Source organism: Neofelis nebulosa, chromosome 13 (genome assembly GCF_028018385.1).
Source record: "Neofelis nebulosa isolate mNeoNeb1 chromosome 13, mNeoNeb1.pri, whole genome shotgun sequence".
In the NCBI taxonomy this organism is placed as follows: domain Eukaryota; kingdom Metazoa; phylum Chordata; class Mammalia; order Carnivora; family Felidae; genus Neofelis; species Neofelis nebulosa.
Window position 1 is genome coordinate 5,450,961 of NC_080794.1, and position 16,176 is coordinate 5,467,136.

Consider the following 16,176-nt stretch of genomic DNA (forward strand, 5'->3'; position numbering starts at 1 on the left):
AAACAAAACCTGTGTTTATAGCAGCTTCACTTATAATTGCCCCAAACTGGAAACAACCCAGATTCCTACAACAGAGGAGCAGAAAAACAGGTATACCACTCAGCCATAAGAAGGACTGAACTTCTGAGTCTCATAGCAACAGGCGCGAACCTTCCATGCATTTTTCTATGGGTAAAAAGCCAGACCCAAAAGGCTACGTGTTATATGCTCCCATTTACAGGATTCTGGGAAAGGTTAAAATTAGCACAGAAAACAGATGAGTGGTTGGGAATGGGGAAAAGGGTCTTCTCTGGCCCTGTGGTGGGGGATTCGTGAGTATGCACTCGTCAAAGCCCAAAGAACTGTGCACGCTAAAAAGTGACTCTGTATGCACATTAAAATCAGCCAGGATTTTGGAGGGATTCCGGTTTGGAAGGTAGATAATGACAAATGAGTCTACTCGTATTGGAAACATGCCATATACTCACTGGAAGGGATGGCTAAGAGAGGAGCTGACCCATGTGACTTTGAAAAATGGTGACCTGACTGGATCCTGTAAGGCTCAAGACAAAAAGAACTTACAGAAATTGCGAAATTTCACAGGTTCCGGGTTAGCGACTCTCAAAGTACAATAATGAGAAGCATGTGTAAGTCAGAAAAAGCAGTTAAAAATAAGCTGTGTCAGAATTAACCCTGTAGAGCTGGACTGGTGTCCGAGAGCTCCAAGAATTCACGTTTACATTCAGACGTAGATGTTGTATTTCTGTGCACATGTGTTGCAAACGCCTAGATTCCTTAGCTCCAGCCGCCGACAGGGCCTGCAGGGATACTCGGGCAGCAACGGGCACATCTGGAACCAGTGGTCCTTGGAGAAATGTCTGATTCTAGAACCAGGGTGGAGAAAATAAAAGAGCCTGGAGCACTGTGTACTGCCAGAGAGTAAGGAAGGTTTAAGAAAAGAAAAAAGAATGGAAGAATGGGAACAGGTCAAAAGGACAGGAGCCAGCCATCCACGCTGATCTAAACAAATGACTGCATAAGAAGGGACTAGTCTTCCTTATAGCAGAATCCCAGGTCATGGATGTAGAAGAAGTGAGGGAGACGGACTCTCGCCCTGAGAACACGGCAGGCAGTACCCACTGACAAGTACTAAAATGAGTGGGCAACACAGGAGCCACCTATCAGCATAGCCTCCCAGGTATCTCTCCCACAGTATTAATTACCATGGTCGTTTTAATAGGTGCCCCCAGCAGAGGTTGAAGCTTATCTTCTACCCTTGAGCGTAGACTAGGCTTAGTGACCCCACTTCTAACAAAGAGACCACGGGAAGCAAAAAACAGCAACTTCGCTGAGGAGAACACGGCAAACGTTGCCTTCAACAAATGACCAAGGTGACGGTCGTGCTGCGATGTGAGGACGAGGGCACGTCATCCCTGCGGTGTCCTTCCTGAAACCCCAGACGCCTCAGTCCATGAGAAGATGCTAGACAAACCCAAATTATGAGACATTTACACAATACCTGACCAGTACTCCTCAAAAGTGTCAAGGTCAGGAAAGACAAGGAAAGATGGCGACCCCATCACAGATCACAAGACACTAAGGAGACTTGAAACCCTAAAGCGATGTAGCGTCCTGGAGTGGCTCCTGGGACAGAAAAGAGACGTCAGTGGGCAAGTAACAAATCTGAATATAGGTCAGATTTGTAGTCTGCAGTTAGTGAACAGCACCGTTATCAAAGTTAATTTCCTAGTTTGGATAAATGTCCACAGTTGGAGAAGATTCTACTACAGGCATCTGGGCGAAGGGCATATGGAAACTGTGTACTTTCTTTGCAACTTTTCTGCAAAACAAAAATTATTTTAATAAACCCACAGAAGGAAACATATATACTGGTAACAGATTCTGAAATTTAGATATTAAAAAGGACCCAGACATGACTGAAGTTCATTGCTGGATGGTGATAAATGGTCACCATTAAATACTGAGGTAATTGCAGTATCAAACAAGAGAGAGATCAGAACAAGAGAGAGGGAAAATCAGCCTTCTTGGGCTCCATTCTCACTCTTGGTGATGATGTGCAAGAAAAATTCACGGTCTTTGGGTGGAGAGAGTGAGGAAGGAGGGTGGGGCAGAGAAAGAGAATCCTAAGCAGGCTCCGTGCTGCCAGTGCAGAGCCCAATGCGGGGCCTCAAACTCAAGAACTGTGAGATCATGACCTGAGCTGAAATCAAGAGTCACATGCTTAACCAACTGAGCCACCCAGGTGCCCCAGAATACTGTGAACTCTGTGACCAGAAGTAGTATATGAAAAATTTCCCAGAACTTCCTATGAATGAGAATGGCCTATTATCTGAGTATTACGCATTCAGGAGGGGAGCTGGCTCAACATCCTGCCGAGCAGGTTCCCTCCCTGGGAATAAGGCGACAAAAAAGCAGCAAACAGAGGCTCAGGACTCCTCTCCCGTGCAGGACCTTGGCCTCCACCCCACCGTGCTTCCCGGGGACGTTCAGGGGTGGTGTTCACAGATAAGAGCCGCTGTCATTCTGCCTTAGTCCCATCACTGTCCACATTTCCGACAATGCTAGCCCCTAGGAAAGAAAGAAATCTTAAGACGCGTTGTTTTATTTCCACAATTGCTTAAAATATTTTATTAAAAACAATGCAATTTAGCTAAAAATATTTATTAAAGGGGACGATATATAGTAATGTATTTAAGGCACATGAAGAAGTTTTGGCATTAAGTTGCAAGAAAAGGAATACAAATTATCCCAGTAAATTTCAGACTCTATTACATTAGCACACGTAGTTTTTAGAAAACGTTTCAAGAGCACCAGTAATCCATCCCCGATAAGGCACAAGCTTCATGACTCGGTGTCCCCATGCTTGAGCAGCTGCTGTCTGGTATACTCCCAGATCAGCAGCGCCCCACTCACGTGGACGTTGAGTGAGCGGATAATACCCTGCTGAGGGATTTCCACGCAAACATCCAGCTGCTGGATCAGGTTTGCTGGAATTCCTTCACGCTCGTTTCTGATGAAGAAAAATGAGAGAAGAAAGGTTAGTTTTTGTGTAAGACACTAATTTTTTCTTAGCTGTCATGAACGTCAGCACAGAGCCAGATTAACAAAACGAAGTCTGTGGCCCCGGGAAACAACATGGACATTTTAGGGTTGATCTCTGTTCACCTGACCATCCCAAACAGGTGACAGAAAACAAAAACCAGGGGTCTTTCCATAAGCAGGACACGTGAGAAGTCCTGATGTGGGTATAACATCAGGAGTCTCGGTGAATCCTAAGATTTCCGAAGCATTTTCCAGACTGACTGCAACGCATCTTCTTACCCCAACAGGAGCAGAGACCGCTCAGGAAAGCTGTACTGGGTTAGGTCTACACTTCTGGCGGTTTGTTCCACACCGATGACGGTGTAACCTTCCGCTTTCTTCTGTTGCAGAAAATCGATTAGCTGAGGTGGTCTTACCTTAAAGTGAGTTTTAAAACAGAAGAGTAGTAAATTATTCATTTATAGCCTTGTCTGGAGCAAAATCAATTTCATAAAAGTTTTTTTGAAACTCTTAAGTCTTTTTACAAGGAAAAGGAATTATACGCCATAGAAAAGAATTCTCCCCAGCATCATATATATTTATAAAAGTATTCCTAAGAGTGAGTTGCAACTCACAGGACGTATGTTACTGAAAAGAATTCTATGTTATTGAGGATCTCTAAAAATACCACAATGTGAAAGATAATTTGGACTAGGAGAACAGAGGGGGCTGTATTTCAAGTTTATTTTAGGCTGTTGAAGGCTGGACAACTGCAAAATACTCCAAAAGGACGGACCCCTGAAGATAGAGGGCTATGAAAGATTTTAGTGAAGAAACATTTTAATAATAAGTAACTTTCTACCCACCTCCACTAAAGGAAGCCACTGCTCGGCCGAAACACTCAGGCACTGAAACTGCTTGTCTCGGGTGCACTGCAGGCTGCCTACTGTGAGCGCCGAGGCCCCGAACACCTCGCAGGTGCGGCACAGTCCTGCAGAACGGGCCGCATTACTGTTTCGCACGGTGCCGCGCTCCCTGTGGCCCACATATCCCTCCAAAGCTCCCAAGGACGGTTAAATGTGGAAAAGCCAGGCACAGTGGCAGGGGACTGACTGTAGGTTTTCAGGATCCAGAGATTTTAAGCAACCCCCCTGGAAAACTAATTTTACCTCCTAAATTAGTTGGCTTATCGATGAGTGAGGCCACTACAATCAGTCTGCTAATCGACTTTCCAAGTTTGGCAACACGATCCTGAAACACGAGCTCCAGATCTAAATCCGGAACGTTATTTTTCCACGGGATAATCTTCTTCTGAACATCAGTCCACTCTGACTGGTCATCTGCTTCACCTGAGTTAGAACCTGGGAGGGAAAAAGAAAATAATCCCGTATCTAAAAATCTATTTATTTAAATACACACTTTTTTTTTTTTTTTAAGAGTTTAAAATGATAGTTTAGGATGAGATTCATTAACTAAAGAACTTTACTTGGATTGGGACACAACTGCCATTTTCAATAGTAATTTTAAATGTTCCAATTCAACTCTAACAACCAATACTACATTTCATGAAAATTTAAGATGCACTGTTGTTTACGTTTTAGCATATGCAAACTTAGGAAGCATATTAGTATCCACAGGGTCTCATAGTTTGGTAAGATTTTCACATTTTTTCTTAGAGGTCCATAAAATAATGGCGTATCTTAAAAACAACAGAGTATTAGTATGGAATTTTCTGTAGAAATAGTGTATTCCTGAAAACAAATAGTCTTTATCTTAAATTATTGGACAAGTACTTGGGCGAACTTTTCTAAAACAAAGGATATTCTCCGAAGCGATGCACCGAGTACACAGAATGTTGTTGACCTCTCTCATGCAGTGTTGTGAGCTGTAGTGCAGGACTGAGACTATCCTTCCAGGCTCTTCCTCAACTGCTCCACTCAACAGTGTTCACTGAACCATCAAGGAGCACTTAGCTCACGGGGATGGAAGAGACACACAAATACTAGAACACGTTATGCCAGTGAGGGTAGGTAATGTCTGCTGGGGGAGGAAGGGAGGTGCAGAGACCCAGGAAGACTCAAGGGAAATAAGAGTTTGCAAACAGAGTGGGGGAAGGGCAGCACTGACTGTGGGGACGGCGTGTGCATGGGCACGGGACGTGGAACGAAGATGACGGGCAGTGGCAGGACTTTGGTGTAAGCTCACAGCCTGCCAGGATGGAACGAGGTGGCTCAGACCATGCGAAGAGCACGAAAAGCATGTAGACAATGATAAAGAATTTACAGGTAGGAGCCATTAGAGGCTGTTAAGAAGGGGGAGAACAGTACTGGTTTTGTGTTTTAGGAAAAACCCCTCATAAAAGTGAGGTGGAAGATCAGCTGGAGCCTTTGTGCCAGTCCAGGCAAAGACAGAGACAGTCTAAATTAAGGCAAGAGCAGAAGCAGCCAGATCTGGGAGTAAATCGTGCAGAATTACCACGATTCAGTAACAGATCAATGTGGCTGGCACGAGGGAAAAGAATGACCTCTGTGATGCTCCAGTGACACCCGTAATAGAAAGCGTTTATAGAGGAGGCAAGATTGGGCAAAGAGGGAAATCCAATTTGTGTATGCTGAGTTTAAAGAGTTTATGGTGTATCTGGGTGTAAATGTCCAGCAGGCTCAGGAAAGAGGCCACAGAGAGATACAGATTAGACGTTCTGCTAACTGGCAGTGGTTCTGCATTGTGGAAATTAATAAAAATGTTCAGGGAGAGCATGCAAAATAAGGAGACCAGGCCCATGAAAACATTCAGGGGATACGAACACCTAGTCCTGCCATAAATACCACACTGTGATACCCTTCTCCTTACCACACACCAAACAAAACAGACACAGACCTCCTCAGCCTTTTTCCAACCAAACAACACCTGATTTCTCAGCTCCGCTCTGTGGCCCAGCTCAAAACAGCTGCCCACATACGTCGTCCTTGTCTCTCCTCTGTCTCTGCTCAGCCTGCCCTGGCGGGGCCGTCCCCACTACACGGATGAACTAGCTTTTGTTGCCATCTTTTGCCCCCAAATCTCCCTGACTGATGTCCTGCTTTGGGAAAGCCCTTCCTCCAGATCTCTGCTCGACCTGCTCTCCCTTCACATGGGTCTCTGCTCATTGTCAACTCCTGAGAAACGTCTCCTTGATCCTCTGTCACTATCTCTATCTGCTCTGCTCTCATGGTACTGTTTTCATAGGAACGTAAGCTCCTCGAGGGCAGGGACTTGGTCTATGTCTAGCACACAGGAGGCAATCGCTAAATCTCTGCTGAAGGAATAAATAAACTTAAGGTGGTAGGTCGAAAAATGTATTCACGAACCATCTGGATAAAAAAAATTCTCCAGACATAGTGACTTAAAATCTAAGGGCGGCCCCCCAGTATCTGTACTTTAACAGGCTATCCAAGGGATTCTTGAAAACATTAGCATTTTAGAGAAGTACAGATCTAAGGGACAAAGAGGGGAGCTCCTGAAGGGGCTCAGAAGAATCAGACTGAGGAGGAAAATCATAGCAAGACACTAGCAAATACATGCCCCATAAAGGGCAGTCCTTAGACTTTGTGAAGGAGGTGAAAAGACCACTTCTGATTTTCTGAAAGAAGCTTCAGTGGTCGTGGGTCAGGGAGGGCCAGAGCAAGCAGCGGCACTGTGACAAGCGTGGGGACTGTGGACCGTGGCTCCAGTCACTCAGATCAGCTGTGGTGTAAGAAGAGGTGGCATTGGTCCTTGGATGGGAGCAAGAGAAGGAGATGAGCAATGAAGGAAATGAGAAAAAGGCCCCAGGGAAGCAGTAAGTGTAACAGAAAATTGGGGAGACAGGAGAAAGAAGGCCGAACAAACGGGTGAGGTCGAACCAGTCCCCACAAGGGACTAGAATCAAGGGCTCTGCTTTACTCCTAAATGGGCCAAGAAGTGAGATTTCATAATTTGGCCCTTTCTAAAATCTATACTTTTACAGGAATATATATAATGGGAGAGTGATAAACAGTAATAATATTTCAAAAAAAAGAAAAGCTACTAGCTTGATATAATAACGCAATCAGGCTCTCTTGGCTTTTTAGAGCAAAGCTAACAAATTAAAATTGCTAGTTAGTTATACCACATTTTTTCAGTCTTTTCTCTAAGCCATCAAGCAGAGTTCACTTCAGTGAAAAGTGGTCTTATCAACTATGTGTTCTCAGTAACTGAACTGAGTAAGCTGAACCAAGTCAACAAGGGGAGGGAAAAATAAAATTTTTTTTTACCTATGTCCTGCTGAGCCCAGTCACCTGGTTTCCGTTCACAAAGCTGAGTTGGAGAAAGATACCACTGAAATCCTGAGTCTAAAGGAATGTCCGTGAATCTGGTAAATTTATCAATGGCAATCCATTCATCTTCAACAAGGCCTGAGAGGCGTGGAAGGATGTAAAATATGGTCTGAAAAGAGAATGGTAAAATCTCAAATTTTTTTCCTTCAAAAATAACAAAGGAATACATGGTAACATGTCTACAATACAACTTTTACTTACTCTTACTGATGTATTCTCCCAAACTACCACAACGATCCTATTATGTACTTTCATGTACATTTTATCTTGTAGCAACGCTCTCGACATATTTCTCACCTACTCTAAAGAATCAGGGGATTCATTTAGGAAAGCCTTGAGGGCAGGCACATCTTCCACCCTGGTACTTCTGTGTAATAAACCACTCTGTGCTTGATAAAAGCAAAAAGTGTTCGGTAGGATTGAGCAATACTCATGGTGGCAACATTTAGATAAGTGCTATTTATTGATAACCGAACACCTCCATAAGCGGTCAAAGTCAAGCTCTCTTGATGCCAAATCTTTACTCTTGTTACCATGAGACAAATTTGGAATCTAAACTTTGCATTGGCCGTAGATTGGCTGTGACGTTAAGCAAACCACTTAGGCTTTCTTGGCTTCAACTTCCTCATTTGTAAAATGAGGATAAAATCAGGTTCAAATGGCACATCGAGGTGTCTATAAACTGCACGTTATGACACCACTGAACATGGTAATTATTTAGTCATTACATAAACTATCCCCCTTTCCTTTCTTTACCTACGAAAAGAAACAGAACCAGAGAATCATCAAAGGAGAAAAGGCACACACAAAACAGAAGCACGAGTAACAGGCAATGTAAAAATGAAATGACGAACACGTAACAACGCGAAGCCTTCATGCTGGCCCTACTTGTACGAATTTAAACTGGAGGACCGCCCCACGGTGTCCACGGAGTAGAAACCAAGTACAGTCCAAATGCAGAAAGAGGCGGAATTTGTGAGCCGCTGTGTTATTTACACATACAAGTACAGCTCCTATCGTTCACGGGGTACAGAATACACAGAAAGGAGGCGGTGAGGAGTCAGGGAGGAAGGAAAGAGGGAAGAGGGACTTACTCCTGGTGCAGAACTGAATAGAGAGTGCTGACTTAACACTAGAGAGCTAGTAAGAGTCCTTCATAAAGATGTCAAACAAAGCATTCTGGGCACTAAAGAACACAGAACAGAGCATGTTAAAATAATTGAAAAATCCTACATTTTTTGCGACGAAGCAACAGAAGCGCACATTAATATTCTGGAGTGAATATCTCACAATATAAAGATTAATATTTTTTTAAAGGCCAGCTTATTAGTAACCGATCCCCCCAACTGCATATGCACAGCAGCTCAAATTACTGTGGAAAAACCCTAGGTCACCTGTTTTAAATTCAAAGGCAGAACACTGGAGAAAGTGACACGACTGTATTACACACATTTTAATAATCTGTATATTAAGTTCACTCACATGCTAATTGTAATAAACGTGTTTTATGATTCTTAAAATTAAGTGAACACCTTTGGATACAATGAATGCAGGGGTGTGTGTGTGCTAGTCACCCAGCATCGGGAAAATGCGAGTGACAAAGGGACAGATCTTTTTGCTTTCACAAACAGCTTCATCACAGCAAAATCTCACCTGCACAAACGTTCCCACCCATCTCCTTTTAATGTCAGAACAGATTTCTGTTTAGAGTTAAATATTCCCCCTTCCAGTATTTACAAGCCTGAGAAATAGAAAGTGACGGTGACTCGCCAATGTTCACTGCCTATGAGCGAAATGCGAGCGAGAGTCATCTACACAAAGTGGCAAAGTTAAACTTAGGACTTTACGCCATGAGGGTGATGCTGTAAGGGGGAAAAATTCACCTCACCCTCCAAGAACTGTGGCAGAAAGGGAGCGCCAGGATTAAAGACACAGTAGGGAATTTACAAACGACACTCTCCACTCACCTCCAGACAATAATCCTTAAGCGGGTGAAATGTTTCAAAAAAGAAATGCTCTTGGATGCGTTGCCAGTTCTTCTTGGCATTCCTAAGGAGTAAAGATACGGTGTGAGGTCCCGACAAGTGAGAGAACTCTGGTGGGGGGCGGGGAGGGGGAATCAATCAGATAATCCTAGGGAGTGCAGAGGTTAGAATGCACGGAAAATCTTGGGAATTTTATCCTAAGATTTATACACCCCCTGCCTACCTCCCAGATCAACGTACGTCACACAAACTGACACTGAAATTGACATTTTGAAATGAAAGTCAAAGAAATGACTGTTTCACAGTCCCACAACAATGACTCAACAGGACCCGAAGCCAGGTCTCCGTGCTTAAAAATACAGGGATCACTCCCATAGATGGTGCAGAGGCCTGCGCTCCATCAACGCTGATGGGATGCGGAAATGGCTGTCCGCTGGCAGTGTCGGGGAGCCCTCACAGGAGCAGCCTGTGACATGTAGCACTTACGTGCTCGGGACAAAAGAGCTCTAAAAGGGAACCGTGTGAGAAACCTGTCCTTAAAGAGGACAGTCCCCAAGTCCCCACCTGGCAGTAAGTGCTTTTTCTACCGCGAAGATTCACAACGCATGCCAAACCACCGGAGCTCCTCAAACCACACAGACAGAATAGGGAAGGTTTTAAAGTCTTAACACATCTGCCACGTTTTCAAAGGCAAAGGGGTAGGGATAGAACTCATAACCCAGCTGGTGGCAGATTGCAGTGTGAATTCGTGATCAACAGCCCATAAGCCAAGTAGGTTCGAGGCTCCCACGCTGGCCTGGCCGGTGTGCCTTCCTTACCCCTCAGACCCTCACCCCGCCACCCGCTCTGACAGCCGAGCCTCTGGGCACTGCGGGGAGAGGAGAGAGTTCTCACATCCCGCACCTCCTACCACCTGCCAGCTTGGCTCCCCACCCCAGGAGTCTCCTAGACCCGGGCCCCTGAACTGTCCCCTCCCGGCTCCTCTAGCCTGGTCAAAGGGCTCCGTGTCTTATCTTAAAAAAAGAACCGTACTGAAGCACCATCAGGTGGGGCTGGAGAGCTAGCCTGAGGCCCACCACATAAGGGGACACCCACGCACAAGGGGATTCCTTTGGGGGGCAGGGGGCCGGGACGGGGGGGGAAGGAGACGGTCTTGCCTTTATCTGACACCTTTCTGCACTGTTCAGCTTCCTAACCACAAATCCTTATTTAAAAACAACTAAAGTGGGGCACCTGGGTGGGTCAGTCGGTTAAGCGTCCAATTTCGGCTCGGGTCATGATCTCACAGCTGGTGAGTTCGAGCCCGTCATCTGGCTCTGTGCTGACAGCTTAGAGCCAGAGCCTGCTTGCTTCCGATTCTGTGTCTCCCTCTCTCTCTGCCCCTCCCCTGCTTGCACTCTCTGTCTCTCTCAAAAATAAATAAACATTAAATTTTTTTTTAATAAAAAAAACTGATGTTACCAAAGATAAAATACAAGCCCTCCTTGACACCACATTCTCTACAGCTGTTCTATGACAGTTCACAGAAGAGTTTTGGGAGAGAATTATCCCCTCAACATGGCTGTCTTTTTACCTTCCTCATTGTCTTTTAAAGACATGATGTATTTCAAATATGCAAGTGAAGAAACTAAGCTAATAGGCAGCAATGAGCCCATCACCGGATTTAACATACTATATTGTCCCAACCACTCCTAATCCATTTTAATTTGGTTTCTGCCCCACCAGTGAGGCTACTGAAATGGCTCCCCCTAAATCCAGCGGGTGCTTTTAGGCTCTCATTTAACTTACCTCAAACCTGTCCATTTCTCTACCCCCCAGTAACCTAACACATGACTTCCTCCCATTCTTTTTTTTTTTTCTTCTAGTTTATTTATTGTGGGAGAGAGAGAGAGAGAGAGAGAGAGAGAACATGAGCAGGAGAGGGGCAAAGAGAGGGAGAGAGAGAATCCCAAGCAGGCTCCGCACTGTCAGCGCAGAGCCCGACATGGGGCTCAATCCCACGGCCCTGGGATCTTGACCTGGGCCCGAATCAAGAGTCAGACACTTAACCGACGGAGCCACCCAGGTGCCTCTCCTCCCATTCTCTCCTGCAGTCCCCTGATCTGTTCTTCACACTTTAAAAAATGCAAAAGCAAACCCAGTGATGTCATTCCTGAGTTTAAATAATTCACTCAACAGAAGCCCAACCGGCCTGGCCTCTGCCCCTCGCTTCCTGCATGCACTGCCCTTGGGTAGACCAGCCCTGTTCAGGGCTCTGAGTGCACCATGCACACCAGCACACCAGCTTCGGGGCCGCCCAGACATCACTGTCCTCCATTTCTCCATAATGGAAACATCATGTGACTTGGAAAGGCCTCCCCTCACCCACCCAGCCTGGAGAGGCCGCATTTTCTCATCACGATCCTTCCTTTTCCACTGGGGTACCTGCCATGATTTAATTTATTATTTGTATGAGTGTTTACTTGATGTCCCATCCACCTGACTGGGAGCCACACGGAGATGAGAACTGTGTCCACCTGTCCTGCTACTGATGCCCCACAACTCAGCCTGCATTGGTCACAGAACCGATTCTGCCATGTATCAGAAGAGCAGAGATGGTCCGATGCCCAGGGTTCCTTATTCTTATTGGTTAAATCTCCTACCTGGTACGAGGATTTTAAAAAGAATTAAGTTACTTTGTAGAAGAGTGTTTTACTGCTTAAGAAAGGAGCCGACCCAACTGTTTTTAGAAATCAAAACACAGCTGCCCAGGAACTCTGACCAAGATCAACCACCAACCCAAACATCCCAAGAGCAGATGATAAAGCCCTGGTTTCATCATAGAGAAAACCGTAAATGGACAAATGCCTATCCGCACGTAAAATGTATTCATTTCCCTCAAACTTCCTTCCGCTAGGGGAAGGTGGTGTGCTCCCACCCACCCACCCACCGAGGGGAAAGGAGACCTGCAGGACTGCCCGAGAAAGAGGAGGGATTCCAGCTGCCACAACATACCTGGAAAGGTAGGAACTCTAAGCACTGCTTGGTCAGCTACTAATTTTAATGATCAGTCTTTGTCGTGACCAGAATTTCTATACAACGAACTGTGTACAATGTGTCAGAGGTGACCGGCGCCTTCCTTTGCACTTTTGTCCCTCACCTGTGAACCTGCCCTGTGTCCCCAACCTAATTCTCTCTTCTGGTTTTTCCCTGTTGTGTCTCACGCAATTATATTTTAGTATTTGTATTTGCTGAATTGAGTGTCTTCCTCCTGAGACGCCAAAAGCTCCCTCACCCACTCAGTCACCTAAATGCCTCTTTTCAACCAATGTATGGGAAGTAAAAGCAGGCAGAAGGGCTATCGGGTACTTTGCCGCAGGAGTACCTCAGTCCTGGCCCCACACGAAGCTTCGTAAGGACTCAGTCTTATTTACACCATCTGTTAGCTTGATGGTCAAACAAAGACCTCCCCCCCCCATATGTTACTGGTTTTCCAAACACTATTTCATGTGCTTAACGTGCTGCCTCAAACCTTTATCTGTCTGTTTATAAGAATTTGTGACTATTTTTGAGCTTCTGAAAGAAACTTTTTATGTATTGACTGATATTGCCCGGGTCCCTGGAAGTTACAAAAATCCTGGCGTTCTTGGATAGTGATAATCAATGATAATCAATGATAATGAGGAAACAATAAAACAACAACACTCCCTTAGAGCCGGGGAAACAAGTTCAGATACCAGGAGACAGGATACTCGAGCCTGCCTTTGTGCGCTGAATTGAACAGGGCTGGGTGTGGGAGAAGCGGCCTGTATAGAATACTGAGCCGGGTGGCCCCCCTCCCCCATCCTGTACCAGTGGCATTTTATCTGTTCGATACTGAGCCTCCGTGCAGGATTTTATTTGGGAAATAGAGACACTCGCTTAAAAAAAGGAAAAGAGAAAAGCTTCCATCTTTAATTAGTACACCTGGGCAGTTGGGAGCACGTCTTTAAAGCCAGATCGTTCTGCTTCCCAGCGCTTCTTTGACAACAGAGGACGGGGACATTCAGCTCTACTGAAAAGGAATATCTAAAGGTATGTAAAACATTACTGTAAAATAAAGGATCAAGGATAAGAAAACAACAATGACAAAAAAGGTTGAGATGGAGCTGACCACAATGAGAAGTGTGACGAAACGAGGCATCCCACAGTGCTCTGCCCACGCCTCACCTTATCCGAGCTCCGATATCCACGCACGGAGTGATGACAGGCTAACGGGACAGAGGCACCTCCTCGTCCCCTCTGCTCTACTGGAAGTAAAGTGAAGGGGAGGCGGTCTGCTTACCCTGCTCCAGGCATGTTTTCCACTTGACTAAGACTGGACTCAATAACAGAGGTCAAAGCGTCAAATTCTTCAACGTGCCATGTCTTACACATGCTCCAGATTTTCTTAAGGGCCACTAACGCGTACAGGCGGATACTAAAATTGTGACTGAAGCACCACTGCAGGACGATGATAAAGGCTTGCTTCAGAATTGGTTTCTGAAAAGAAAGGGCAAAGATTCTTCAAATGTAAACCCGGGCCCTTGACGGTAGAACCACAAAGCAGACAGAAGATGATCTGATTTTGCCGGTTCTGCATTAGCGGGGCTCCTCAGACACACCCAGAATGCTGGGGTTCGGGTCTCCTCGAGGGAGAATTTCCTCACAGCTCCAGGTTCCGCTTACAACGCGGCTGCGGTACATCCTCCCCGCACTCCAGCACCTGCGGTACCATGGACAGCACCTCCACGCCAACCCTTACTTTCCCACAATACATCCTCCCCACACTCCAGCACCTGAGGTACCGTGGACAGCACCTCCATGCCAACCCTTGCTTTCCCACAATGTGTGAACGACAGCCCCCATCACGTATGACCTTTCCCTGGGCTGGAAAAGTCAGAATGTTGTCTAAGAGCCCCACTTCCGGTGCACTCCAAAGTGCTTCTGGAGCAAGGCATCTCACACAACGGTCTTTTCCTCCTCGTCTTTGATGTGAATGACTGTTTCCCCAATGGTACTGTTGGACTCATGTGGCACTGAGTGGTGGCAGGAAAATTAAAAGGTGGGGAGAAATGTAACAAAGCAGTTTAAACTTCCCTGTAGTCTTTTCCTGTGAATTCACAGACTGTTCTATCTTCACAGCCTGCAGACTTCATGCAATGCCAGTCCTTGATTTCCAAAACCACACAGTTCCACAGATATCGAAAGGCCACAGAAGCGACGTAGATTAACGTGGAAACCGGATGGACTGAAACTTTTAATAAAATATCAGGAGCTACCTCGCTGCTTCTACCACGTGGGTCATCTGTAAATGTTTGCAAAGCTGCACCTAGCCAAGAGTCCTGAGGTTTCTACTGAAACAACTGTGCTCACAGAAGACTTTTACCAATACGTGGGCATGGTTAACAGCTCACTTCAATTTCCCAAAGCTCCTCAGAGAAGGACAAAATACAGATATATATGATCCTCTTATTTCATTCCTTTATTCAAAATATGGTCAACAGCTATCAAAGGTCACTGTACTGCCAGCATCACATGGACACTGTTGGGATATGTGAAAGGACACACACAAGAAACCGTAATACATAAACGACCCTCTCTGTGTGATGAGCAACCAACAAAGACCATGTTTACGTAGAGCAAAGTGCGGGAACTAGTCAGATGGGGTCCAGCAAAAAGGCATCATGTAGGTTCCCCAACATGGCGCTTGAACTCACGACCCTGAGATCAAGGCCTGAGCTGAGATCAAGAGTTGGATGCTTAACCGACTGAGCCACCCAGGCGCCCCAAGGAAGAACGAGTTTTAAGAAGAGGAGCAAGGGAGCTGAGGGGCACACCACATGTGCAGCCGAGAAAACCAGGACATGCGGTGTAAATATATTTACTTGGCCAGGAGGAAGATGAAGAGAAGTATCTGGGCGCCAAAGGAAAGAGGCAACTTCCAAATGATACGTGATTGGGTATTTAGTTGTATTTTACAAGTTGAAAACCAAGGCAGTTATCCAAGACAACCAAAACACCATGCGGAGTGAATTTAAAAATTAAAAGAGGGGAAAGAGAATGTTGATTATTAATTACTAATATATTACAGTCCTTTACAATTTTACGAAGCATACACGCGTGAGCGCCTAACCATGAACACTACTGCTGGTGTTTTGTAACCCCGGTGTTTGTAACTGCTGGTGTTCGTAACACGCGCAGCTTCAAACGTGGGTCTTACTATCCACGAGCTCCAGGTCAGACAACTCGTGTGAAGATGACGTGTACCAGAACAGCATCAGCACAAGGCCTGGCATCCCAGACACGACATGTCCAACACCGAACTCCTGACTTCTCCCACAACCTATGTGGGGTCCTACTGCCTCCACGCCGCCTCCCTTATTCCATGCCAATTGTTCTGACCTCCCAGGCAGGACGAGACCACTCACCTACGGCCCGCACCTGCTGTTTGTTCCCTTGTCCTGGAAAGTGTCCCAGACCCTCGTGTGGCTTGCTCACTCACTGCTTTTGGGTACACGTTCAGGATCACCTCCTTGGGCAGGTCTCCCCTGAACCCACCTCCTGAAATAGCCGTCCTGCCCCAGACACCCAATCTTCAGCCCCTTGTTCTGCTTTTTTCTTCAAAGCCTGTGTCACCACCAGACAGTATCATGTCTAGTTGTCATCTCTCCCCGCACCAGAATGATGGTAGAGGTGGTTTTGTTCACTTCAGAATCCCCAGGGCCTGGAACAACCCACCAGGACACACAGAAGGCACAGGACAAACACTGGAGGGGGGAGGGGAGGAAGAATTGCTCCAAAGTACCCCTCTGACGGGGCCTGCGGCCAGCTGCCTG

General features: G+C 45.9%; 1 protein-coding gene across 5 annotated transcripts in view; it reads right to left on the reverse strand.

The window, feature by feature from the left end:
• Positions 1–2,596: 2,596 nt before the first annotated feature.
• The window catches only part of TARBP1 (TAR (HIV-1) RNA binding protein 1), a 90,533-nt gene continuing 76,953 nt past the window's right edge, over positions 2,597–16,176 (reverse strand). For 4 of the 5 annotated variants that reach the window (XM_058696184.1, XM_058696185.1, XM_058696182.1 and 1 more), the window contains 7 exons: positions 13,644–13,840; positions 9,323–9,404; positions 7,293–7,464; positions 4,191–4,382; positions 3,888–4,012; positions 3,322–3,458; positions 2,597–3,010 (listed from right to left, as the gene is read on the reverse strand). In XM_058696184.1, the coding sequence (XP_058552167.1) occupies positions 2,842–3,010; positions 3,322–3,458; positions 3,888–4,012; positions 4,191–4,382; positions 7,293–7,464; positions 9,323–9,404; positions 13,644–13,840 (1,074 nt within the window). In that variant the 3' untranslated portion in view covers positions 2,597–2,841. Of the gene's footprint in view, positions 3,011–3,321; positions 3,459–3,887; positions 4,013–4,190; positions 4,383–7,292; positions 7,465–8,449; positions 8,542–9,322; positions 9,405–13,643; positions 13,841–16,176 lie in introns of those variants that run through there. The other variant, XR_009252106.1, reaches the window with a different exon arrangement.